The sequence below is a fragment of the Haliaeetus leucocephalus genome, unplaced genomic scaffold (genome assembly GCF_000737465.1).
Source record: "Haliaeetus leucocephalus isolate CR32 unplaced genomic scaffold, Haliaeetus_leucocephalus-4.0 Scaffold751, whole genome shotgun sequence".
NCBI lineage: Eukaryota > Metazoa > Chordata > Aves > Accipitriformes > Accipitridae > Haliaeetus > Haliaeetus leucocephalus.
Window position 1 is genome coordinate 9,614,830 of NW_010973187.1, and position 26,914 is coordinate 9,641,743.

General features: G+C 38.0%; 1 protein-coding gene across 3 annotated transcripts in view; it reads right to left on the bottom strand.

The window, feature by feature from the left end:
* Positions 1-6,924: 6,924 nt before the first annotated feature.
* CACNA2D1 (calcium channel, voltage-dependent, alpha 2/delta subunit 1) overlaps positions 6,925-26,914 on the bottom strand; it is a 421,901-nt gene continuing 401,911 nt past the window's right edge. For all 3 annotated transcript variants that reach the window (XM_010580942.1, XM_010580943.1, XM_010580941.1), the window contains 5 exons: positions 21,506-21,561; positions 21,233-21,362; positions 19,078-19,190; positions 15,954-16,036; positions 6,925-7,451 (listed from right to left, as the gene is read on the bottom strand). In XM_010580942.1, the coding sequence (XP_010579244.1) occupies positions 7,335-7,451; positions 15,954-16,036; positions 19,078-19,190; positions 21,233-21,362; positions 21,506-21,561 (499 nt within the window). In that variant the 3' untranslated portion in view covers positions 6,925-7,334. The remainder of the gene's footprint in view (positions 7,452-15,953; positions 16,037-19,077; positions 19,191-21,232; positions 21,363-21,505; positions 21,562-26,914) is intronic.

Consider the following 26,914-nt stretch of genomic DNA (forward strand, 5'->3'; position numbering starts at 1 on the left):
ATTTAGCCCCAGGTTCCGAAAGTCTTCATGCATGTTATTTCCCATACTGGAACTCCCAAAAGACGTCAAAAGCAAATTCTGTCATTATATGGAATCTCTTATCCTTTGTGCAGACTACAGATAAGCAGGACAGGAGAATGCTCCTAATTTCCAGGCCATTTGAAATTAGGTATTAAAGTATCTTTCCAGGCATAGCTGAACCTCAGTTGCCTGCAATTTTCTCTTAGAGCTAATTGATTCCTGAAGATATGAGAGCTTATATGGCAAACTGACTAACCCTTACCATAGTGAGTACTAATTGCTTGGACTCTCAAAATAGCTTACAAAAGTAATACATGCTAACCACACATACCAAAACATAGTACTATTAGTCAGTGTTCCAAGCATGTTAATTACCTTTTCCATAGTGTGTGTGCGTGTATTACAATGCTCCAAAAATTTATTTTTAAATAATCAAGCCACAGAATGAAGGCTGAGATCACAAGAGTCTGGATTACAAGAAGAGTCTTGTTTAAAGCAACAAAAGTTACAATGGAAATTCTGAGATAGCTTCCATTCCCAATTCCACACATTTTATTTTGTTCGTGAAATAACTAATTCAGTGACTGAAAATATAATTAAAAGATTTTCTTGTAAAGGAAGAGTGAATACCACTGAATTCCTGTATTTCATATTTCCTTTCTCAAAACAGCTGTCAGAAACTAGCAGCACTAAGAGCCTCTAAAAAAACCCAAATAAATATGAAAAGTAATGGATAAAGTAGCAGATGCAGCTTTTACTTAATGTGGTAATTCCTCTATTTGAAAAGGCATACTACTAGAACAGCAGTGGAAAATTCTTTTTTAAGAATCCACCTTCTGATCATTAAGGCAAATGGTCAAAGCCTGGGCAGGACCAGCAGCTCATACAGCAAGCTCCTAAACTCTTTTCACTGCAGAGTGAACTCATGACTAACTGTAGCCAACCACAGCGAGGTGAGACAAATCACAAACATGTTTACCATTTCCCCAAGGGAAACAGTCACTGCCAAGTGCAAATATCTGTTCTAAAAAACATGGGATGTACATGGGAGATCTAGTCAAGAAAATGCTTGTGAGATCCAAAGAAAAAGAGGTTCAAACCCCAAAAGAAACAGAGATGTGGGTGTTCTAAAAGGCTTCTGGGTTTCTGAATAAGGTTTCAAAAGGAACAGCCAGCTTCTGAGAATGCGATATTCTCAATCAGGAAAAGAGAGAAATACATATAAAACATTTAGAAGAAATACAGTTAGAATTTAGATAAAATCGTTCTCCTGAAAAAGTCTCATTTTTCTTCCTTCCTCCCCCACATACACTTTGGGAACAAAAGCTCCTAATAGCTTATTGGAAGGGAAGACATCGTTTTCAATGTCTTTTGCAACAGGCAGAGAAAATGTACCATTTAGGGTGTGCATTTTGCTCAGTCAAGCATTACAAGGAGCACTGGGCTAACGGATGTGACAGTGCAGGGCTTCTGTAACATCAGTGTTATATAACTTCTTGATTTTCCTAGATGGTTAGCAGCAATAGAGCTGCATTGGACAATGTGAAGTCATCTCTCAAAATAATACGATATGACAAGCCAAGGGTATTCTGGCTTGGTTTGCACCAGGGACTAGTATAGAATATCTCACTGCAGTGCAGCCATTCCCAAATCGAACGGATGAAGTTGAAGATGCTTGTAAGTGCCAGAAGTGGGGGAAGAAAACCCGTGTTTCCCGAGAGCGTCGCCTCCTGGTACTTGATGATCAGTGTATTGTAATGCAGAATTTAAATTAAACGTGTACTAGGAAGTGATTTTGGGGGTTTATTTATTTCTACGTCTCAATGGCAGTCAGCATATAGAAAACATGAAACAATGAGTTCAGCATGTGGGGGTAATCATGTAGTTAGGCGGCAATGTTTAATCTAGTGGAGGCCAGTAATCTCTGGATGTTGATGTACAGTGTCATGAGCTGCCTTGTAGCATTTCCACATGGGCGATCTGTTACTTTGCAGCATTAGGATCTGCATTTGATTTCTTACTCTCTTACCTGACGCCTCAGGGATTCGGTAAATCCAGCAGTAATTTACAACTGGCATTCTCTCTGGCTTTGACACATACGCAGTCAAGGATTAAAATCAGTTCTAAAGCAGTTACCACTTGCAGCCATCTGCCCTGCCCTTCTGACGGAGACTGCCAGTGCCACCACAGTAAGTCTAAAAACCCAGTGAAGCAGCTCCTGAACATTTCAAGCCTGTTTGTTAAGGTACATAGTTCCACTTCGAATGTAATGGCTAAGCTGAGAACGGCAGCAGTACAGAAGCTGGTTCGTAAATCGTGCAGCAATCTTTGTCAGAGGTGGGGCAACAACTTGGGCAGCACCCATCTGAGCCATCTGATTTTATTCTGCTTCTCCATGTGAATGAACCCTTGGACTTCATCTATGTTTACGAGTTAGTAAATGACAATCCTTCCAAAAGCAATTGTTTCAGAACAACAGGGCTACTTCAGATGCTTTGCAGACTATTATTTTACTGAGTGCTTTAAAGACTCTCAGTCTTCGTGGGTTACAGTTTTTCACTTTTTTGAAATTTTCACAGCCACAAATGAATCAGAAATGAGGGCGTGCTGCACATCCTCCTTTGAACCCCAGTAAGAACTGTGTTAAGTCACTGTCTCCACATTGGAAAATATCTCTTTCAGACACTTGGGTGCAATGATAAAGCAAACTCAGAAGTATTATATAGCAAATTATGTAGGCTCGTATCTACAGGTTTTTATTACACAGAGTGAACAATCAAAGTAATTATTGATTTTAAATGATAAACTTTTATTCTGAATATACTGTTTTTGCACAAGAATTAACACAACAGTTCTAGGATTATAAACTTTTTTATAACATTATTGTACAAATTTTTACAAAAAATTATTTTTCCAGGCTTGTTAAGTTCCACAAAAGTGTCAAGAGAACACAAGAAAAGGGAGAAAGACCTGCTTGCCTTGTAAAAGCAACCAAGTCTTCTTTTGCAGAAACGCACACTGAGCATTTCAATAAAAATATCCCAGAAAGCATGATCCAGACATTCCATACAACACAAGAAAAGAAGACAGCTTTGTCAGATCACAATCGCAATTTCATGGCATCTGAACAAGACAGTATCCCTTTAGCCTCAGTGAAAATATTTCTTCAAGATGATGTTTTTCTTTTAAACCATAAACAGGACAGATGCAAGTAGCCGGGAAGAGGGTGAGGCTAACTTTTCAAAACTCTTGAATTGCTTTCAGACACTTTGTTTTAATCTTTTTACAGTAGTGTACAATGAGTATTAACAATATTAACATTGTGGTATGAAAAAAATAATAATAAATCTGGCCTTTGTTAAAGGCTTGGATGTCTGATGAAGCTAGGGTAAAATTTATCCTAAGGAAGGAGTTACTAAGATTTCATCTTCAGTCGACATTTCAAAAATACCCGAGTGCGTTGCAGTGCCTTGTAGGCATTAATACCCTTCTTAATAACCAGTGTGCTAGCATCTGAATTTTTAGGGCCGGTGGGACTGAGGTTGTGTTTTGAAATTAAGACATACTAAGCACGTTTTCTGAGCTTAAGTGTAATGGGAACAAAAGGTCTTAATGTCTCTTCAGTGATACCGAAAAACTCTCAACCACAGCAAGTAACACTTGGGTTGCAAAGGTCACTTAAAAGGGATACTGCCTATTTGAACCCAGTAAGGCCAGTTTTTAAGTTAATAAAAGGAATATTATAGGAAAACTTACAAATGGCAGCAACGCTGTTTTTTGTCAAGTTAAGCAGTAAAGCCTCAAGCATTAGAAACATGAAAAAGATCATACTAAAGTCTTAAAGGTACAGGACCTAAAAATCTTGTCAATCAAACCTGCTATGTCATGTTAAAAACCTGTTACAAATATGGACCACGGTCAGTGTTTTGGCAGTAATGCTGGTTGTTTAAATGATACTAGAAAGAAACCTTTCATGTTAAGTCCTCCGATCATGTTTTGCACAGTACCATGCTGTAACAACTTTAATGGTGGTTATGTCAGACATACAATAGGCTGCATGACTTCTGTGTAAACTGAAACAGTCCCAACAGTTCCCTTAGTGCTATTTAAAGGATCTGAGCAAATATCAACAGAGCTTTTTATCTGGCTTTAAAAAAAAAAAAAACTTTTTACAACATATTCTAATTTGAAAATGTCTCAATTTAAAGCCTCAGATCAAGTTTCTTCTCTCACAGACAAGAGAAGATGACTATTATGCATTATGTGAGAGTAAGGATACTCTTCTGCATGAGGATATGTATTTATTCATGCAAGTTATTTCCAACAGACTGGTATTTATATTTTGAGACAGCTAAAGTTCACATTGCATTTTCTATCTGTGTTTTGTAATTTGCAGATATCTAGGTAGTGCATTTTCAAAAATCTTGACCATCACTTGGGTATAATCAAAATATATATTCCTTTCTGCAAAAAGAAGCCAAAATTTCATTTTTTCCTTTTTAAAGTATTGAGTTCTATGGGGACAGTACTAAGCCCTTCTGGGAGGGCCAGATCCTGAGTTTTCTATCAGATGGGTATATTGGCAGCAAGGCTAAGTGTTTATACAGAAACATGTTTCTTCAGGTCATACAGAGGGGTAGAGGAGAGGAACAAAGGACATTTCCCTCTCTGGATAACCCAAGAAGGCTAATGTGTCTGCATGGCACGGGCTTCTCCCTCCTTTTGTATTTGAGCACTCTAAGGGAAGTCGGATGAGAGCAAAAGCCACGGTTGTTTTCTGTGGCAGCATGGCTTTGTACCATCTTTCTTTTTTCCTACAGGCTCTAATCAAATGTTTATTAAGTACCTCAAATTATGGCCTACCAGCGTAAGCAAATTGTTCCAAAATATTAAATAATGTAACTTTTCCATGAAGGGTTTCTTTTGGGAAACTAAGTGAAAACTATAGAGAACTTAACATACCGACAATCTTTCAAGAAATTAAAAGAGCAAAATGCAAACTAATATGTATTTATGTATCTTAGAGTAAAAGCTATGAGTGTAGTAAGTATTGGCCTAATCCTACAAAACTTGTTCCTCCCATAAAATTTCAATTGACCACGTTAAGGAAAAACACAGGGTGCAGCCTCAGTATTAGAAAGACTCAAACCCATTTTTTATCAGGTGGTAACTAGTGATAGGGTGAAGAGAAGCGCAGTAATATGACTGGAAGGTAGAGCTCCAAGATTATCTTCACCCATATTATCAAAATTAGCTCACCTTCCCTGAGGAGGACCTGAAGTCATCCAACACAGTTAAATGTACTTTTAACCCCATGACTTTACTAGAGATATTTTTTTAAGAAGCTAAATCTGATCACTGAACAAAAGGGCAGGTTTTATTTTTTTCACTCACTGTATTCCCAAACATGAGAAAATACATAGCTGGAGCCAAGGTACGTGAGAAAAACAATGAGCCAGCCATGGGTACAACTACAGGAGACATCTGATCTTTTAAGCCATGCCATGGCTTTAAGTAGCTCCTTCAGTTTTCATAGGATATTAATGCGTGCCCAATTATTTCTTTAAGCTTTTGGCGTGATCAAAATTATATCAATCAATTGCCAGCATATACATACCAATGCTTTGCATTTTCTTATTTTTTTAAAGAGCTAGTGTATAGTGCCATGTTAATCTTTGCATATCGCAGTTGTTAGCAGAATTGTACAATACCAGCAGAGTTGCACATTCATCGGTTTAGCTGTCTTGCAATACTGTTTAGTTCTGAAAACTAGAAAAAAAGCGCAAATCATATTTTGCATCAACACTATGCTACACTGTAATATTGTAATTTACTGCACCAATCTGTATCACCAATGAGGTTGTATAAAAACAACTTCTAAAATTATTATTCACAATCAAGTATCAATGTGCATACATATAGATTCAAGGCTCCCCATTTGTTTAGATTTTTTCTAATCTCAGCAACCAGGACATTTTGCTGTTAAATATGCTATTTTCAATAATAAATAGCTACAGCAGAAGTTTTTATACTATGGGTGTTTTTATATGAAGGAAACAAAGGGGGAACCTGATATGAACCTTAGAGAACATATACTTCCAAAAATAAATGTGTTAAATCTGATTTTTATATACTTAAAATATCTGTACACAGGTTTTCATGTGAGATCACTATTCTGTAAAAAATCCAACTCAACCCTTTTGTTAGGATAGCTAAATTTACCCTATTTTCTCAGCTTTTTCATTGCACAGTATATTCAGAGCTCTGTTTCATAATATAATTTAATATGATTTGATTGCAACACATTGCAATGTTCAGTTTCTCACACAATAAAAGATTCACTCAGTTACCTTTTCAATGGACTATACTCTACCATCAAAGAAAACAAACTGAAAAACAATAACATAGCATCATCATCATGCAAAATACCCTTGGAAACCAACGTTCAAATATCACAAAGACATTTTTTATTCACAAGCATTTTTGTTTGAGCCTTTGAAGGATTCTACTAGCTTTATATATAACTGCATTGTGAAAAGGAGGTGAATATTACATTGAAATTAACATTTTTCTGACAAGATGACACCAAGTTTAAGATGAGAATCACTTTTTAGTTAAACTCTCAAGCACCTTTATATTTTTAAAAACAGAAGTTTCCTTACTTCCTTTCTTCCTTTAAACTAACAAGTTACCAACCTACCAAAACTTAGCTGGCTACATGATTCATTTTGGAAGAATGAACCACTCATCATAAATATTTTAATCGTGCTGAACTTCTGATGAAGACTAGCCAATATTTTCATTTTACTCAACTAGTTTGGACAAAACTGATGTTCAAAGCAGCCAACATGGTGCTAGTAATAATATTGGGGAGTGCATTTTCTTTTTTCTTTTTTTTTTTTTTTTTAAGTAACTGTTCATGTAAAAGAATATAAATCTTCAAGATATCCAAAGCTTAAAAGAAATGAAAATCATATACATAAGCTATTGTTAGGGGAGCCCTTTTACATGAAGTCATCAAGATTACAACAACAAACAAACAAACAAAATAATAATCTTAGATTCCCCAATGGAGCACGTACAGAATTCTGTTCGGATGGCATAGATGATGCAGCATTCACACACGTTTAAGGATCCGACACTCCAACATGCAGCCACCGTGGGTGCCTTTATGAGTCTCACAGCGAGTGATAACCAGACACGAGCACTGCTGTTCTGCTGCTGTCTGAATAGCTGACCCTTTTTAAAATGAAACTGAGGCTATTGTTTTGGCCGGGTCTTGATTAAGTTATGCAGGTTTTGGTTTAGCAAGGTCATAACTGGCAGTGTCTGCTGCCAGATAACAGCCAAAGCAGGACCAACTGAATTCCTACCATAGACCACAGTGATGGACTCAGACCAGAGACACCACCGCAGTCGGCCGAATCTTCCTGTTGACAAGAAAAGAAGAAACCAGTTAACATTAAATACAATTACATTTCCTGAGAAATAATCTGCATTTTAGTCTTCGACACTTTGAACTATCCTTGAGGCTTCCTTTTTGGTCTTATATATGTTATTTTGCCTAAAATAACAGCAAAATAATTCCTGGAAGTTTGTCTGATTTTTGATACAAAGAGTAGCATTTACTACATTAACTATAAACATGGGAGGACTAAATGCTTACAAGGCTTACTGCAGTCACTCATGAACTAGATGGGATACTTACACAACCAAACAAGAAATGCTATGGGATATATCTGGGGGGCCCAGTAAAACACATCTATATTCCTTAAAATTACATCGATTTGGAGATTTCTAGAATCACTTTATTGTAAGGAAAGATGGAAGAACGGTTAACTTTTCAAGATTAGAAAACAAATACCAGAATATGTTCATGTCTATTTCATCAACTCGATCTCACATTAAAATGAGTATGCTCTGCAGGTGAAGATATGATCAAAGAGAATGAAAATCCTTTCTCTCTTTCTGATCCTGTATTCAAGGATAAGAACCAAATTTTCTATTGGCTTTTTGTACATGTTTGATGCAGTCTGTAGAGAAGACACCCTCCAGTTTGAGGGCTCACTCTGAGCTGCACCGCTACGTCACACATCAGCGGACCTAACTATTCATTACGCCACACAGCAATCACACCTCTTTTCCCCATTCCTCTTTATCATTAATTGCTATTATTTGGTCCCACTTTGCCTATAATGCATAATATCTTTCACATTATGGATTTATTAATTAGTCTGGCTGAAATACATTTGATACCTGTTCTGGAGTCTGTAACGTCTTTACACCTTGTTTCTCAGGACTGATACAATCTATGTTTAGCTGCCTAAAACACGAGGACGATGTTCCAGCCATCCCCTGCACCGCTCTGTCCACTGACTCTGAGATTCATGGGTAGCTCTGAAGGCTGAAAATATTTGGTCTTCCTCTTATTTTTACTGTATTCTGTACCCATAGTATAAAAAGACATTTCCCATTTTCCAAGAGATGCCAAGCCTCCAAGGACAAGACAACAGTGTAGGTGGGAAGGGACGTAAGTATACTAGGAACTGGGGAAACTTCTTAAACAGGAGGAACATGTGCAGGGAAGGAGAGACTGCACCGTAACAGTAACAGTGCCTGGCTGCTGGCACAGAATTTAAAAAGGTTTTACAACAGAAAGCAGTAGTACGGGTAGTCTGTAAAGGATAATACAAATTGTAATAGCATAAAAGTATTACAGGAAAAGGTAACTGTGATGGAATCTCCATGGGCAGGAAATTGCAGAGTCTAATAATAAAAATGTAATTTTAGGATTGCGCTGTGGACCACCTGATCAAAGTGACAATATCAATCATTAACTGTTATGTAGGATTAGAGAAGGCACTCATAGACTGGATTGATGCCTTATCAAAAAGAGATGTAGAGATCCCATTTTTGGATATGATAAATGACTGCCTTTTGGAACAAACAGTCTTTGAACCTTTAGTGGTGCATGGGGCCCTCTTCAAAATTATTAGTGGAGAGCTGCTCTGTATAGCTCTAGTATAGTTCTAGTAGTTCCTTAGACCACAACGCAATAGGATTTAGCATTGTTGTGTGAGAGATCAGGCCAAACAAATCCAAAACAAAAGATACCAATTTCAAGAAAGGGAACTATATGAAAATTACCAAAAGCAGTTAAAAAAACCCCAACAACTCCAAAGCCAAGAAAAGAGAAAAAAAACCTTAACAAACAAAAAACAGAAAGCAGGAAAAAAACTAGAAGCATCTCAAAAAGCAAGTCCCTCACAGGGATCCAGAAGAATATTTAGAAATATTGCATTAGGTATGCAGTTTAAATGAATGCCACAATTAGAATAACCAACCAACTACCACCCTCACCTCCCTCCCCCAAAAACCCAAGCCCCCCAAAACTGAAAAACCACCAGCCCGCCCTGCCAGGAAAAAAAACAATAAACCCCAAATCAAATCCAAAACCTCAAAGAAACACCCCTGCATGAATCAGTAGGAAAATTAAGTACACTGTCATAGGGAAAAAATCAGTATTTAAGAAATCAAGTTTACTCAAGTGGGCCGAACAGGAAAGCTCATAACAATGGCAGATTAGATATAAACAGGAAATTAGGAGGGCTGATAAAAAACTTTTTATGACCTCCCTGCAAAATATGCTGAAAATGATAGCAGAAAGTTTTGAATAAATCAAAAGCACAAACTCAAATGCGGAGTTAAGGAAACTGCTTGATAACAGAGTTGTAAAGAGGGAACTTGGGGATTACAGGGCATAGCAAAGGACTTCAATGAGTTCTTTGTGTCAGTTTTAAGGGGTGAAGGCTTTAATGAGATTCCCACCACACACAATACATTCTTTAAAGCGGAGAGGTCAGAGGAATCAGAATCAGTTTGGAATAAATATACAGAAAATCAGATAAAGCAGACAAATTAGACTCAATACGTCTTCAGGAATTATAGCATTCACCAACAGTCTCCTTTAGAAACTTGGATATTAAAAAAAACCCAAAACAACAAACTAAAAACCAGCATTCAAGTTCTTCAGAAAGAAAAGAAAAATAAAAAATTAGTTTTGTCATAAAGGAAATAGCTTATGTTAGCTGCCATTCTGTATCAATAGTAGCCATTTCCAGACATGTCTCTGTCATCTGTTAGCTTTATAATTTAGTTCTATAATTTTTGCTTCAGCTTTTTTTTTTTTAGTTGATTGCACTCTAAAAGTTCAAAAATCCTAAGGTTTCTGGTCAAGAAGTAAGTCATAAGTGAACTCTGCTGCACCAGATTTGGAGTAGGATGCTAGGATTTGAAGATGCACTGAACTTTCTGGTTTATTTAGTTTGGCTCTGTCACTTTTTGCATCTGCATTGTGTCTTGTCATGTAGCTTTATTTCTATTCAAAGCACCTAAAAATAACTCTGCTTCTTCCTCACAGTGAGTACCATCAGAAATAGAATTATCAGTAAAGGTTTCTTCTCACATGAATTCAATGAACAGTACTTTGTGTTACCTCTTGGTATTTAAGATTTTTATCACTGAAATTACTTAGAAGAATCATCTTTGAAGAAATAGTTTAAAGCATGAGATTTAAAATTTTCCAACAGAGGGGAAATGTCTGGAGAGTAAGTTAGAAGTAAACTGAAGGTCTTAAAATTGTGCATAATAGGAAGGGGGAAATATCATTATAGTGAAAATGGCATCCAGTATGGATACAGAGTAGATGGACCTCCACATACAGAATTATACAGTACTTAGCTTTCATGTCACCACTGCATTAGATCAAATATTGTGTAAATTATGTCGATGAATTAATCCTACCACTATGTGTACTTGAAAAAAACCCCTCCATTCTGTTGCCCATTTCTATTTGCTTTCTGAATGTTTTTTTTTAAAACTACACCACCACAATTTATGGGCACTGCTTTTACATTCAACAGTTATACCATGTAATATTCCTATTGGATTGAAAAAAAATATTTTAATATCTTTTGCTCTCTCCCTAAGACTACACAGAGCAGTTTTTAAAGGATTCACAACTTCACAACAGTGGAGAATGTCTTGGAAGCCTCACACAGGAAGCTTATGCATCCATCTTCTTATTATGAATGACAGTTACACTGTACTAGACAAAAGTACACAAGGTTTATACACATATTTGAAGGCTGGTGAGATTTTAACCTCATGTTGATCAAAGTCACATTGAATTTCTGAGGTTTGTAGACCAATTTACAGTGGTAAACCAGCAGTTCTGCCAACAATTTCTAAATATTCTCTCTGGAATCAGTTATTCTTTTGTGTCCTAAGCCAAGACAGAAATAGTAGTGGCAAAGAAGGTACAGTAAATCCTATCTAAATTACTTTTCCTCCCCAGCATTGCCCATTGTAATTTTCTTGTGTGCTTTAACTGTTGTGAAAATTACAAGAAATGTAAAAAAAAAAAAAAAAAAAGGAGAAAGTCTGATTACATGGTGATTTACATAAATTCAAAAAAGCAACACTTTTATGAAAATGAGTGGGATCCCATCACTAATTTGGAACCAGATTGAGCAAAACATCAGTTTTGAATGGTCTTCAAAATATGTTTTTTGAAAACACTTTCCCTATTCCTGAGCTTTAAGAAAACTACTCAACTGTTTCCTGTAAATGTTGGTTTGGAGATTTCTTATAAAATTTCTTATAACAAATTACATAGCATCATTTCGTCTTATCTTTACCTTATCTTATCTTTACCTCTGCCAGTGCAACTAGACACTGAACTATTTTTAAGCAGTTCCACTGAAATTTTCCGGCCCATGACATTAGTCACTACTACATTAGTCACAGAGAAAACCTGAATAAGCAACAGATCCATTGGGAAGTCCTCTCTTTGTTGTCTTCAAAATAATATTCTGTATGTTATTTCTCTTTGAGGAGAGAAAGAATTGGAAAAGAAATTGGAAAGAATCCTCTTTAGCCAGTTTCATTTCATTAGAAGCGTATCACATTTCTTGCATTAATAAGTCACATGTCAAATTTCCTTGCATGTTTGAGGTAGAGAAGCATCAAATCCAAATGTCATCTCCTTCATGTCATGCCTTACTATAATAACTCTAGAGAGGGTTATTTTACAACATCACACACTGTGAAAATTATTCAGCACTTGCAGAGTGGAAATGAATGCTTTTATAAAACCATATATTCATTGTTAGGTATCAAACCCACATACTCATTGCTATATATCAACATTTCCTTGAAGGCAGGGACAGTCCAAAATTTTGAAGACACACATGGAAATATAAATACATATATACATACACATACATGTCTATGTCTATAAACATATTTGCTACTCCTTTAGAAGTATACTATAACTATTTAATGTACTAAAACTTCATCTTGAAACCTTAATAATTTATCAGAACCCATTGTGCTACACTGACTATAAAAAGGATAAAACAGCAATAGCTGCCAAAGAGCTTCTGATCTGGCCTTTGATATCAACTGGTTACTTCAAAATTTACACCTTGTATAAGCATATATTTTAAGTGCTTCACACTGCACAGCGAACACCTTTGCTTTTACTGAAGAGTCATTTCAAGTTCCAATGCACGGTCTTTCACAAATTTTGTGTTACCCTCTTTTGTCTGGACTACCACACGAAGCTGCCAAAGCTGTACAGCTCCCCCCACATAGATCAGGGACACAGCCAATCCCATCAAGATGTATACAGTTGTCTGGGCTGCTAATCACCCTCAAAGCTCCCACTGACATCCCTGGGAGCTGATGGAAATAAGACATTCCCAGAAGGAGCTAAAATCTTGTAGAGTTCTCTTTATTCTCAGCTATGGGAAACAAAACCAGTGTGCATGTACAAAGTAAGAGCAAGCTATTCAAGGGGGTGATAAAGACTATTTTGTTATCCTTGATGAAAAAAAAACAAAAAACAAAAAACAAAACAGCTGCCGTTATTGAACCTGATCAGCTGGTTTGTATCTGTGTTGGCTTCAGTGATTTTAATAAAACTACACAGATTAATTTCCAGTGAGAACTCATTTCCAAAATCACAAAGTTATTAAAAACAGGATGGATGAACTAAATTACCTTTATAACTTTCTGCTGCCAAAAGTCTATCAGCTAAAATTATATTTAGTGGGTTTCCCAGTATTTTGGTTTGCCTTCTTGAGCAGAAAGACCATTTTGGACACAAAGAATTCAGCTCAAGGTGAGTCTCTGCTGCTTTATGTACATTGCACAGTAGCCTTTTAATTAAAATAAGGTTACTAGTAGAGCAAATTGCATGAGTAAGAACATGAGATGTTAATCTTCTAGATTTTAATGTGAAATACCACTGGCTTGGGAGAAGGGACTTTCACCCTTCCTTACAACCTTCAGCCATGGCTGTGCAAGTGCCTAGGTTTGCTAGTAATTAGATCATTTAAATACAGAATAGGAAACTTCAAAATTACTCAAATACAGCTGTTAAACAGAACTTTAAGGTTTTTTTCACTGATGTTTGAGTGATATTAATTGAGCCTTCACCCAAGTATAAAGAGAATATAAATTATTGAGAAAATGAGTATTCTAAATTGTTAGAATTTTCAGTATTTTACTACACTAACTGTGAAAAATGACCTCTAAGTGTCCATTTCTACCACTCATGTTGGCTTTACTTTGATAGATATGTTAGTATCTCCCTCTAGTGGTTTTCTGAGTAATAATATTGATCAGAAAGCCCTCCAGTGTAAAAGGTCATGAATTTTATTCTCTTTAGATCGGCAGTTCTCTTGCATACATGTCACTAGCACAGCAGTGTACACTCTCACACCATTAAATGCAACAAAACCTAAAATGTCAAGGCTTTCGTTATGAACCCCCGAGTCTGCACTAGCTCAACATGCAGGACTTCATGTATCCATGTATTTCACCAGAAGGAGAAAAACACCGTCTACTGCAATTAGGCAATGAACATGTTTAGCTTGGAAAAAATTAAAAAGTAAAAAATATGATTTTACTGAATTCATAGTTTAACCAAATTGATGCACACTATTACCTTCCATCAACACTTGTGTTAATTTGAATGCAGTGAAAATTCCTTACTCTTCCCAATAGCAACACTTACCCTTGCTATCCCTAAGTACAGCTTTATTTTCACAGGTATTATAGTCTCTTGTAATTACTTTGTACCTTTGTTTGTCTCTGTGCAGAAAACTTTCTTTTTCTGTTTCATTTTAACAGGGACAAGGGAAAAATGTTTTGAAGGGAATGACACTGACTCAGTTGGTACATGTGCAATCTCAAAGAGCCAACCATATAAACCCAACAGGTTCCCGTGTCTTTGTATTTGCTATGGGAGAGGCCCTTGTGTTCTGTAATTGTGATTTATAAGGCTCCAGACAGAGTTTTTTCATATTTAATTTCCCTTAATATTGCAAGAGTAATTTGCTCCAGATTGCTGCTTTTGGGACTCGCTTCATTCTGTTTTCTTTTGTATGCTCAGTAAGTAAAAAAGTCTGCTAATTTTTTAAGCCAAGAACAAAACAAAAAATTAGAGAAAGTAACTGACCATCCACACCACATGAAAACTTGCAGAAAAATGAAGATAGGAGCGGACGTCATGGCAGAGGCACGACTCGTTGTGCATATAGGCTGATCCTATTAATAACGGGCAAAGTAGCAAGTAGAGGAAAGGAAAGAAAACACAGAAAAAAAGACATACAAGATGAGATATCATGCAGATTGCTGGCAGTTAGCAGAGTTAATGTGAAAGCATCCACCCAAGAGCAAGAGATTCACAGCAAATTTTGCAAATAAACTTAACCAAAACAATCCACTGTTACAAAACACATGACTTACACACTGATTAGCACATCAAGCTAGTGAGCAAGAGTTGTACTTTCACACACAATCCTATCAGGATGATTTGGAATATTTACAACAGCCAAATAGCTTTTGGATGTTTTTTCAACTTTGTTTAACCTTTGTTGGCCAGTAAGCAGACCTCTGTTTTAAAAATGAAATTTGGTTACTAGAAAAATGCATTGAATACCGACTGTCCGGACTTTTTTTAACACTACTGACATCTCAGTAATTGTGCCTCATTAAAGAAAAGCAGAGAATATACTGGAACAAAACTTGGTATACAGCAGCTATAGCCAGCTAACTGCACTAGTTTTGGACAATCTTTCCTTTGCAGAAATGGGATGAGGCATTACAAATGCATTTAAAAAATATTTATTTTATATAATGGCAGGTACTTCCCTGTTCAGTACTTTTTGACTTGAAATTTATTCTGAACAATTTGAATTCAACATATCCCCTTTCATACAGTATTTTGAAAGGTAAGACAGAGAGTATATTCAAAATAATTTATATATGTGGCACAGTTATGATTTTTCTCCTTCAAAACTGTAAAGTATACAATACAGGGAGTACTAAACAGCATAGTTTTGCTGATTTCAGTAAAGAAATGCACTTTTATACCTGTTAAGAATGTGACCTAAGATCAATACACATTTGGATAATTTCTGAGAGGAACAACTTCATAAACCAGATATACTGTTTTCAATCATTTAACAACACCTTAAATAATATTTGGAAACTCTAATATAAAAATATTACTTCTAAGTCAGGATTATCATCTATTCATGAAAGACATAGAAGAACTGAATTTCACAGCATTGTACAGAGACCATCAGTTTTATGCTCGCTGATGGGTTTTTTTTAGTGGGAATCATGTGTGAAAGTGCAATGGTTATAGGAAAGGCAGATAAGAAAGCAGCTGTTAATTTTATGTTAATCATGGGATACTTGAAATAGAGTGGCTATGGTCTAGAGTGAACAGTATGTTTAGTGATAGATAGGTTATCAGGCATCAAGGTACTCTTAAACATAATTTTCACTGCTCTTCTAAAACAGCTCTACAATTGTTTTTAAAGATAGTCTTAAAAGTTTTACAACTTCAACTTTACCTGTTTGGCTTCATCAAAACAGACATCAGGACCCTTTCTGTATCTAGGTTGTTTGACCATTTCACAAGGATTTGGCCCTTCATCTGTTTCTCTGGTTAAGGAGCATGACTGTTTTTTGTGCATCGTACATTAGCAGGATTAACATTCTGTTTTTACTTTTGAGAGAGAAGTTTTATGCTAATTCAGATAGTACTGAAATAAACATCAATAGTCACAGTTCCTTGTTCAAATTAAAGAAAACCAAACCAACCCAACTGTCCAGATAAATCAAAATCAAATACCCTTTTTTTTTACACTGCTTTAATCAAGAAAATAAACATCCCGCATGACTTTTTAGAACCGGTACTTCCAGAACTGTACACAAAATACAAATAAAAGCTGAGGTTTTTTAAGATTTTCTGTATTGCTTTTATTACCATTGCATAAATATTACAGAAATTATTTGATAAAGTAGTAGAGTTTCAATGGTGCTGATTGGTTATAGCGTATGTTACCATTGAGTTATTCTGCTAAAATGAAGATACACAGTAAAAGTGAAAAAGCCTGTTTGGAAAAGTAATGGTATATACGGGCTGAAAATTGCAGGAAGGCATGTAAGAACTACTGGTTTTACTATGTCTACACCTATATTACCCCAAATATCATAGACAAAATCATCCCACTGTCAGCTTTGATAGTGAATGACAAAAAACCTAATCAGATCTCATTAGCATTTCAGCGATGAAGGGAGACAGAGAAAATGCTGTCCAAACTAACACCAGAACAGCAGGCTAGAAATGGGAGCAGTGACATGCTCTTAATTAGCTAACTGTAAACACGAGGTAATGCTTTAGCTTACATCTCTGAATTTAAGTATAAATACTATAATTCACATTTGCCACAGGCTAACAAGGGACACAAGTCATTGAAGCATACTTGAAAGGTACAGATATGGTAAACTGCAAACCCATCTTCTGTTGGAGCCTGCTTATATTACCATTCAGTATGTTAAGCTTTCTTTATTCCACTCTTGGTAGTACACTCATTAAAGCTAAGCTAGTGTTTTTAAAAAAATTAAGCACCGAAACTTTACCTATCTTAGTAGCTCTAACTTATACTTGACGCAATCCTATTCATGCACTACTGTGGAGTACTACAGGAGCTTCACTGCGATGAGTGGAGATGCCCAATGGAAGAGAAGGCAAGAGGACGGGGAATTGTTCTACAGATCTACATCTGTCTTCATTCAGATGTTATCAGATTCAGCTCCCCTTCCCTCTGCCGGGGCCCAGCTGAAAGGGAAGTCGAAACGTAGAAATATTTTCTAAAAGACCATGTGCACAAGCAGAGCTGTACCAGCCAGAAGGAAGCAGAGTCTAATAATAACCATCTGAATAGCACCCAAAGGTCACTCTGTCTGCTTGTGTGATGCTATGCTACATCTGCATTTCACAATGTATCTTAGTTATATAAAAGAGAGAATAGCTTAGTACTGCACAGTTGGAACAAAAATAAAATAGTTCATTTAGTCAATATAAGCCCACCCAGCTGCTCTGGCTGCGATTTGAGGTCATTTACTGCTTTCTAGAAGGTTTGGGCCCCACAAGGAAATGCAAATCATGTGCCCATTTCCCATCAAACGTGCTTCATTTTCTATAGCAAGTGCTGTCTATAAATTCAGACAGTGGCAACAGTTAATCAAACTGTCATGGACTGGAGCCAATTAGAATATTTGGCTGTGTTTACATAGTTCTGTGATGACATGGATATTGCTTCCACCCCAATGTAACTTCCTTTTCAGCCCAAGCGTAGATGGAATTCGAGTTTTATTAATGTAGCAATGAGTGCGTTGCTTTTGCCAAAGAAACAGTCATCTCTACTACCACCTGCTTTTCTTTCAGGAATGGGAGAGGCTGTCTCAACTAACTTCCTGACATGGACAAAGGAATTACTAATCATTTTCCATATTCTGTCATAATAATACAAATTATGAGTTGATTTACCATCTCTGGCATGCTATCCTCAAGCATATACAGCAGAGAAAAACTGAGGCGAATTTCTCCTGGCCTAGAATATGTGTATGTTGGTTTTATGTATTTCTGTCACCATTGCCCATAGGTAGCTACTGGAGTGAACAGGCTAAAGGCACAGAGATTGGCATGAAGGTGGTTGTAAATTAGAGTAACTTTCCACATGCTTTTAATTTTAATGCATGTGTTGCAAGGGCTCTGCTCAGCATGTATGCCACCTATGTCTCCAGTCAGTTCTGAAGAAATTCTATGCTAGCAGCTGGATAAATTTTAGCCTTTGATGGTTAAAGCAGTTTCCACAAGAAATAAGCAGTTCTTGTTGGCACTGAGCACACACTAAAGTTCCTCCATCACTTCACCTCCGTATTGCAGGCATCAGTGCAGCATCCCAACTTTTCAGGACCAAACACTCTTACCTTGGTGTCACCCTTTTTTGTTATTTCTCTAGACAGGCATACCCTTGTCTTTTCTAAAGGCTGAACAAACCCAGGACTCTCAGGCTCCCCTTGCCTGTCCTGTGCTCCAGATGCCAACCACCTTGGTGGCACTTCACTGGACTTCCTCCAGTATGTCAGTGTGGTACTGGGGAGCCCCAAACTGCACACAGCACTCCAGATGTGGGCTGACTGCTGCTGAAGAGATGGGATGGATTAATTCTCCCAACCTGCTGACTACACTCTAGCTAACATAGTCCAGGATGTTACTGACCCTCTTTATTGCAAGGCATAGTGCCAACTGATGTTCAGCTTCTTGTCCATCATGTTCCTCACTCAAGTCGTTTTCTGCAAAGCTGTTTCTAGTCACTCTGTCCAGCTGCATGTCGTTATTCTGTCCTGGATCCAAGACTTTGCATCTGCCTTTTGGAAACTTCATTAAGTTCCTGTGAGCCCATTTCTATTTAAGTCCTCACAAATAACAGCTTTGCTCTCTACCTCAATGACTGCTGCCTCAGATGATTTGTGATATCACCCACAAATATCTGCTGCTTCAAGTTCTCCAGTGGCAATCGTGCTACTAATATGTACATAAACAGGCCATTTTTTTCCAAATATATTCCAGTATATCATAGCCAAAAATCAATCCACACTACTAAATAATGTGATTTTAAAGGATACCCGGCTTCTCCGCTTGCATCAGTGGCTTTGGGTCACAGGAGCGGCACAGCAGTTGGCTGTCACTAATAATGAATACTAGATTGGTGTTTGAAATCTTCTCTGCATGATAAAGTCTGGAAAAAAAGCCCCCAAAACCCTATGTTTAAATGAAGCAAGGAAATCCATTTGAAAAGGAATAAAAGTAATCCAACTTCATAGATTTAGTCTGCCTGCTACTGTTTATCTTTTCCATTAATGAAGAGCAAGAAACATTTATAACAAATTTTGTAATCTTTTCATCATTTCCACAGTTCCCCCTTTCAACTAGACAACTTAGTGGGAAAAAAGGAAAAGAGCATAAAGTGACTTTAATTGAGTTAATAGCTAGGTCTGTACTGCTACAACAGTAGCTGTACTGAGAAATAAAATCAGTTCAGCATCAATTCTTCCCCTGACAACACTGAGAAAACCCCCAACCACAAAACCAACCAACCAAACAAACAAAACCCCAACACATAAACCTGTCTGTAGGAAGGGTGAGAAGGAGGTTTAGGGTATGTATACTATGTATTGGATGTGTGTTTGTTGTATTTTTATGTACATATATTTCCACAAAAGGCTTTTAAGTTGGTAGGGTCATTTTCAATTTATAAATAATTGAATAGGCAGCATTATACCTTTAAGCTATAGATACTACACGTCATGCCTTAGATACTAAAGGTAAGGATATTTCTGGATTTTTCAAGGATAATTTTTATGTACAATTTAAATTTACTGAAAGGCAGGCAGACCTTCAAAAAAGCAGAGAAAGAAATCTTAATATTTCTTAGTCATTAATAAAAAAACATTCTACCTGTCAAAGAAAGGTAAATTTAGGACAAACTAACAGGTTAATTGCTTTTAGTGAATTCTAAATACATTTTCATACACATATAAAATAACAAGCAAGTCTTTTCATATAGGTGGTTACCACTCCATATAAGCAGAGTTTTATTACTTCGGTGTGAATTGATAGGATTATTTCTGAACTTTCATAGATGATGAGTTTGTACCACTGATTGGGTACAATAAGAGGACAAAATAACTGTTGATTAAATAACTGATGTTGTAATTACATATCTGGTTGTTTTAACAAGCTTAAATTGTCCTTTCATACTCATTCCCACACTGTGGCACTATTTTTGCAATATTAGCATAATAATATCTGTAGTCTTTCAGTAAACTGAACTAAAGAACTCTTCTGAAAACTCTCCAGATTAAAAAAAACAACACAACCAAAAACCAAAGGAAAAACCCCTACAAAAACAAAACCAAAAAACCCAGCTTAGTGAGTTCTCTGCACAACCAGGTGCCACACATACTAGCAACATGGAGGAGGAAGTATGGAGGTGGGAAAAAATGCCTGCGTGTTTTGGCTGTATTCACCGTTCTCCAGTGTCCGTTGTCTTTCTTTCCTGGCTTGAAATACTGTCTTCAAGGAGTTTGAAATCTGACTGTTAATTTTAATTTCTAAGACATTTTCATAAATTCCTAATGTATGCAAACCTTCAACACAGCAGGCTTTTGTACGAAACACAGAACTAGGTCCAAGTTGCTATGTTTCTGAAGTATCCAATTTTTTTAACATAACATTAAACATCATCTTGAATAGGCACATGGAGCCTGAAGAGTAATTCTTTTAATCACAAAACAAAACAGCATGGTTTGCTTAATAAGACCCACAGCTCATAAATCCTGAGCACTGTTGACTAGAAGGTAAATTTGAAGATAAATTGCATAATCTTCTTGACCATCAAAAATTCCAACACACAACCAGATTAAAGAAAATAAACTCCTGAATATTGCAGAATGCCTTTAAGTTCACGTAATAAATTAAAGGAAAACAAATTGTAACAGGGATAGAAATACAATTTTAATGGAGCATATAGAGACTATAAAACAAAAATTTGACTAAAATTTTTCTTGAATTCTTTAATTATTAAAATTAAAGTTAATTCTAAACAAATACAAAGAGAATGCAATTTATGATTTTACTGCCTATATACTTCTCTGTCTTGCTTACGTAAGTTTGATGTAAGTAATCAAAAATATGGTTTTTGTTCTTATAATAGTGTCATTATCTTTTGTAAAATAAATGAATATCCAAAAGTTATTATTTATATTGAAGAAATTTTACCTGGAGCAGTTTATACAGTCTACAATCCCACTAAAGGATTTATCATCATTTTCAAAGAAATACTGAGTTTGCTCAGTGATACAGCTTGTTTTAGGCAGAGCAGCACTGAAATCATCATCTTCCATATCAGCTGACAGAAAGAAGAAAATAAATAAATAAACAATGACATTTTTAAGTCACAAATGCAATGGGGACATCCAAATATGGCCCCCAGCCTAGATTCTTACCTTCTACTTCACTCAAAGTTGACTCTTTAACATTCTCTTGACTTACCTGCTTCAAGGAAACGTGGAAAAGTCAAGCTCAAAAACAGCTGCTGTAAGATAGACCTGAACACAGAAAGACAATATATATTTTGTTAAAGGCTCTTTGTCTGCTTTGTATTTTAATGGATCCTTAAAAACTACTCAAATAAGAGTTATTAACAACAAAATCATCATGGCTTATTATGCTTTTGCCAGTCATTAAAGCTGTGTTTCCTTAAACCTTACAGCTTGACTCTGGTTTTCTTTTCACACTTTCTCCCAGGTCTTCTTTCACACTAATATTTTCTTCTACTGTTGAGATTTGCTATCCTTTGTGCCCATAACTCACATAATGGAAATGTTATCATGCCATCCATGTCCTCCTTTTATACCTCTGCAGGAGGTGGAAGAGGCATGTTGGTATTCCTCTAACACTTCAACCAGCCAGAACTCTTTTTGAACACGCTCAGGGAAAATGTTCCTTAATTAGATACTTTACACTGATTAAGGTTCATTAAATTGCTGAGAAGGAGACAAACACTGGAATATTACAAGTATATTATAAAAATCCTTACTGTAGCAGTTGACTTTTAAAATCATCTCTATTCCTGCTCTTGAGGCATGGAATATATTTTCCTCCTAGATGCTGCCTAAATACTTAGGCTTAGAGAGCTCCATTTATTTCAAATTATTTTTCTTCACTCATCATCATATTTTTCCTATTTACTTGAAACAAATATCAGCTTGCCACATACATGGCCCCCTTCTCATCTACCACCCTGTCAAAACAGGAATTGCAACAGTTATATTCCTTGACTCCCTGCTTCTGCTTAAACCTTCCTAAGTTGTAGTTTCCTGTCATCGTGTTTTAGGTTTGCTTCTACCTACAAATACGATCTGATCTCTCCTCATCTCATTGTGTTCTACTGCCTCTTCTGCAGAAAGAAGGAACTGTATAACTTTATTCAACCTCCACGATTTTTTCCTTTTCTCCTTATCCAGCGAGATCCACGTGTAAAGAAACTGAATCCGTCTGTCACCTTTCCAGTGAAGGCATTGCCTGGAGGAGCGCTGGATTCACATCCACAGCTTTGTGCCATGAATCATCAGATGGACAGCGCAACAACTGTCATGGATGAGAAGAGACCTGATGCCATTCAACAGTGATGCAATTTGCTGACAGAAAATAGAAATCCTTCATAAGGGCTTCCCACAGAATTTACAGGGAAACGAGTGAAAAAGGCAGCCTGGGAAAATGCTAAAATCTTCTGAGTTAAAAGAGCATGGAGGAGAAATGATATGTACTCTCTTAACTAAATGCTGATGTATCCCATATCAAATTTGAAAATTATCACTCACACCTTTATCCCACATTGTTGCCTGAAACACTATAGTTTTCTTTAATAACATGGTTTCTCTTATTTCCCTGCATTTGTGTTTGCCAGGTGCCTCACTGAAACCATTTTTGGTCAGTCCTTTTCATTCTGCTTGCTTAATGGCCTTCTCTGCCTGCTTCTGACCTAGATTCCATTAAAAACATGTCTGTAGAAAGTACTTTCATGTGGTACTTTCAAGTTAAACATCACACAAAATAAAACTCGGGTCTAAATTGAGTCCAGACCACTGAGTCTGATTTGAACACTGATAAACTAAAGTTTCTCTGTTTGAGAAGAGCTCAAGTTCCTCTTCTGGATTATTGCCCATCTCCAGTGTTTGAGGTTTGCTGTTGTCCAAGAAAACCGAGATTTTTGCTGTTGCTGTTAACAAAATGTAACTGACAATAAAATCCAACATACAATCTCCATAGTGCTATCTGTGAGAAAATAAATATATGTTTGTTCAGCTGCTGTATATTTTAGCTCTTAGCTTAATAAAGTAGGTAATTTACTCCAGCTTGATAATTATTATAAAAAAATAGGCACCATGAAACTTTAGAAAAAGGAACAGTCTCCAGGGGTGCAGTTCACACCAGTGAAAAAGTGTCACATCAGTATCAAATACTTATTCGAATGTGGTGCTGGAGGAAGCAGGTGATAGGGATGTCTATCTACATAGCTCTGAAATAGGTAAAATTATTTCTGTGGCTATTATTAATAATGCACAAACCAAAGTCAAAAGAAAAGAAAGCTCCTAAATGGATCTTTAGTTTTAAAAAGCATCCAGTATTCTGATTGTGAAAGATAAATGTAATTACTGGGGCAATCCTGCCTCTCTCAAGGTCAATCCCAAAACTCCACAACAGTCCAAATATACTAACTTTTCCCCTCAGCTATAGAAATTGCTAGGACAGTGACTATAGAATTATCCAAAATGGTTTATATATATATCTGCTTCCTTGAAATAGTTCAGTAGTGCTTTTCACATTCCATTTCAAAGAACCAGCTAATAATTATCACGAAAACCTTAAACTGAACTGTGCCATCAGATAACATATCGGTTATTCTGCATCCTGAAGCAAAAATTCTTTACGTTTTGTAATAGAGAAACTTCTTTGCTCACAAGCTAGCGAGGCTCGTTGACAGGGCTTTAAATTAGACTTGAAGGGGGAGGGGGATAATATCAGGCTTGCCTGTGAGAAGCTGTGGGATGATACACCAAGGTTAGAGGGACGGGGTGCTAGTGAGGGCCCTCAGCCTGTGGCTCTGAGATGTGCTGTCTACACTGCAGCACACTTGAAGCCTTACGGGGATGAGCCAGGGGCTCCTGAGGTAAAAGGAGCCAACAGGGAAACACTAGTGAAATACCTCATAAGAATTAAGGGGTGTTCCTCTAAGAAGGTGGCACGGCCGACAGCCGAGCTGAAGTGTCCCTACACCAATGCACGCGAGACAGGCAACAAACAGGAGTTGGAAGCCACCGTGCTGCTAGAAAGCTATGACCTAGTAGCCATTATTGAAACTTGGTGGGACGAATCCCATGACTGGAGTGTGGCTGTTGATGGCTACAGGCTGTTCAGAAGGGAGAGGCGAGGAAGGAGAGGTGGGGGCATTGCCCTCTACATCAAGAAATGGATAGAGTGTGAAGGGCTGTCTCTGAAGAATAGCCACAAGCAGGTTGAAAGCTTATGGGTAAGAATCAGAGATTGAGGCAACAAGGGCAACCTTGTGGATGGTGTCTACTACGGGCTGCCCAATCAAGGGGAGCCTATTGACGAAGCCTTCTTACTCCAGCTACGGGAGGCATTGCGCTTGCAGGCTCTTGTCCTGCCGGGGGACTTCAACCACCCCAACATCTACTGGAAAAGTAGGACGGTGAGCTATAGGCAATCCAGGAGACTCCTGGAAAGCATTGAGCATAACTTCTTAAGCCAGGTAATAGACAGCCCTACCAGAGGGGATGCGATACTGGACCTGTTGGTCACCAACGCAAATGATCAAGTCAGTGATGTCAAGACTGGAGGCAGCCTTGGCTGCAGTGATCATGCACTGGTGGAGTTCACAGTCCTGAGGGATATGGGTCAGGGAAAGAGTAAAGTCAGGACCCTGAATTTTAGGGAAGCAAAAGTCCAGCTGTTCAAGGAGTTAGTCAATAGGACCCCCTGGGAAACTGTCCTCAGGGACAAGGGAGCAGAACAGAGCTGGCAGATCTTTAAGGACACTTTCCATAGAGCACAAGAGCTCTCGATCTCCAGATGTAAGAAATCAGGAAAGGAAGGCAAGAGATCGGCATGGCTGAATTGCGACCTGCTGGTCAAACTAAAGGGCAAGAAGGAAATGCACAGGCAGTGGAAGCAGGGACAGGTATCCTGGGAAGACTATACGGACACTGCCCAGTTGTGTAGGGATGGGGTCAGGAAGGCCAAGGCACAGCTGAAGATGAACTTGGCAAGGAATGCAATGAGTAATAAGGGCTTCCATAGGTATGTCATCCAGAAAAGGAAGGTCAGAGAAAGCGTACCCCCCTGATGAACAAGACTGGCAAACTGGTCACAATGGACGAGAAGAAGGCTGAGGTACTCAACAACCTTTCTGCCTCAGTCTTCACTGGCAACCTCTCTTCCCACACCTCTCAAGTGGATGGACCACAAGACAGGGGCTGCAGGAGCAAAGTCCCCCCCACTGTAAGAGAAGATCAGGTTCATGACCACCTGAGGAACCTGAACATACAGTCTATGGGACCTGACGAGATGCATCCCAGAGTCCTGAGGGAAATAGCTGATGTATTTGCCAAGCCACTCTCCATGATATTTGAAAAGTCATGGCAGTCAGGTGAAGTCCCTGGTGACTGGAAAAAAGGGAAACATTGCACCCATTTTTTAAAAGCGTAAGAAAGGAGGACCGTGGGAACTACTGACCTGTCAGCCTCACCTCTGTGCCTGGGAAGATTACGGAACAGATCCTCCTAGACACTATGCTAAGGCACATGGAGGACAGGGAGGTGACTGGAGACAGCCAGCATGGCTTCACCAAGGACATGTCCTGCCTGACCAATCTAGTGGCCTTCCATGATGGAGTGACTACATCAGTGAACAAGGGAAGAGCTACAGATGTCATCTGTCTGAACTTCTGTAAGGCCTTTGACACGGTCCCCTATGACATCCTTCTCTCTAAACTGGAGAGAGATGGATTTGATGGGTGGACTGTTCGGTAGATGAGGAATTGGTTGGATGGTCGCATCCAGAGGGTAGTGGTCAATGGGTCAGCATCCAGATGGAGATTGGTGATAAGTGGTGTCCCTCAGGGATCTGTACTGGCACCAGTACTGTTTAATACCTTCATCAGTGACATAGTGAGATCAAGTGCACCCACAGCAAGTTTGTAGATGACACCAAGCTGAGTGGTGCGGTTGACATGCCTGAGGGATGGGATGCCATCCAGAGGGACCTGGACAAGCTTGAGAAGTGGGCCCATGTGAACCTGATGAGGTTCAACAAGGCCAAGTGCAGGGTCCTGCACCTGGGTTGGGGCAACCCCCAGTATCAACACAGGCTGGGGGATGAAGGGATTGAGAGTAGCCCTGCCAAGAAGGACATGGGAGTACTGGTGGATGAAAAGCTGGACATAAGCCAGCAATGTGCTTTCGCAGCCCAGAAGGCCAACTGTATCCTGGACTGCATCAAAAGAAGTGTGGCCAGCAGGTTGAGGGAGGTGATTCTGCCCCTCTACTCCACCTTTGTGAAACCCCACCTGGAGTACCGTGTCCAGCTCTGGAGCCCACAGCACAGGAAAGACATGGACCTGTTGGAGCGTCCAGAGGAGGGCCACAAAAATGATCAGAGGGATGGAACACCTCTCCTGTGAGGAAAGGCTGAGAGAGTTGGCATTGTTCAGCCTGGAGAAGAGAAGGCTCCAGGGAGACCTTATAGCAGCCTTCCAGTACCTAAAGGGGGCTTATAAGAAAGATGGGGACAAACTTTTTAGCAGGACCTGTTGCGATAGGACAAGGGGTAATGGTTTTAAACTAAAAGAGGGTAGATTCAGACCAAATACAAGGAAGA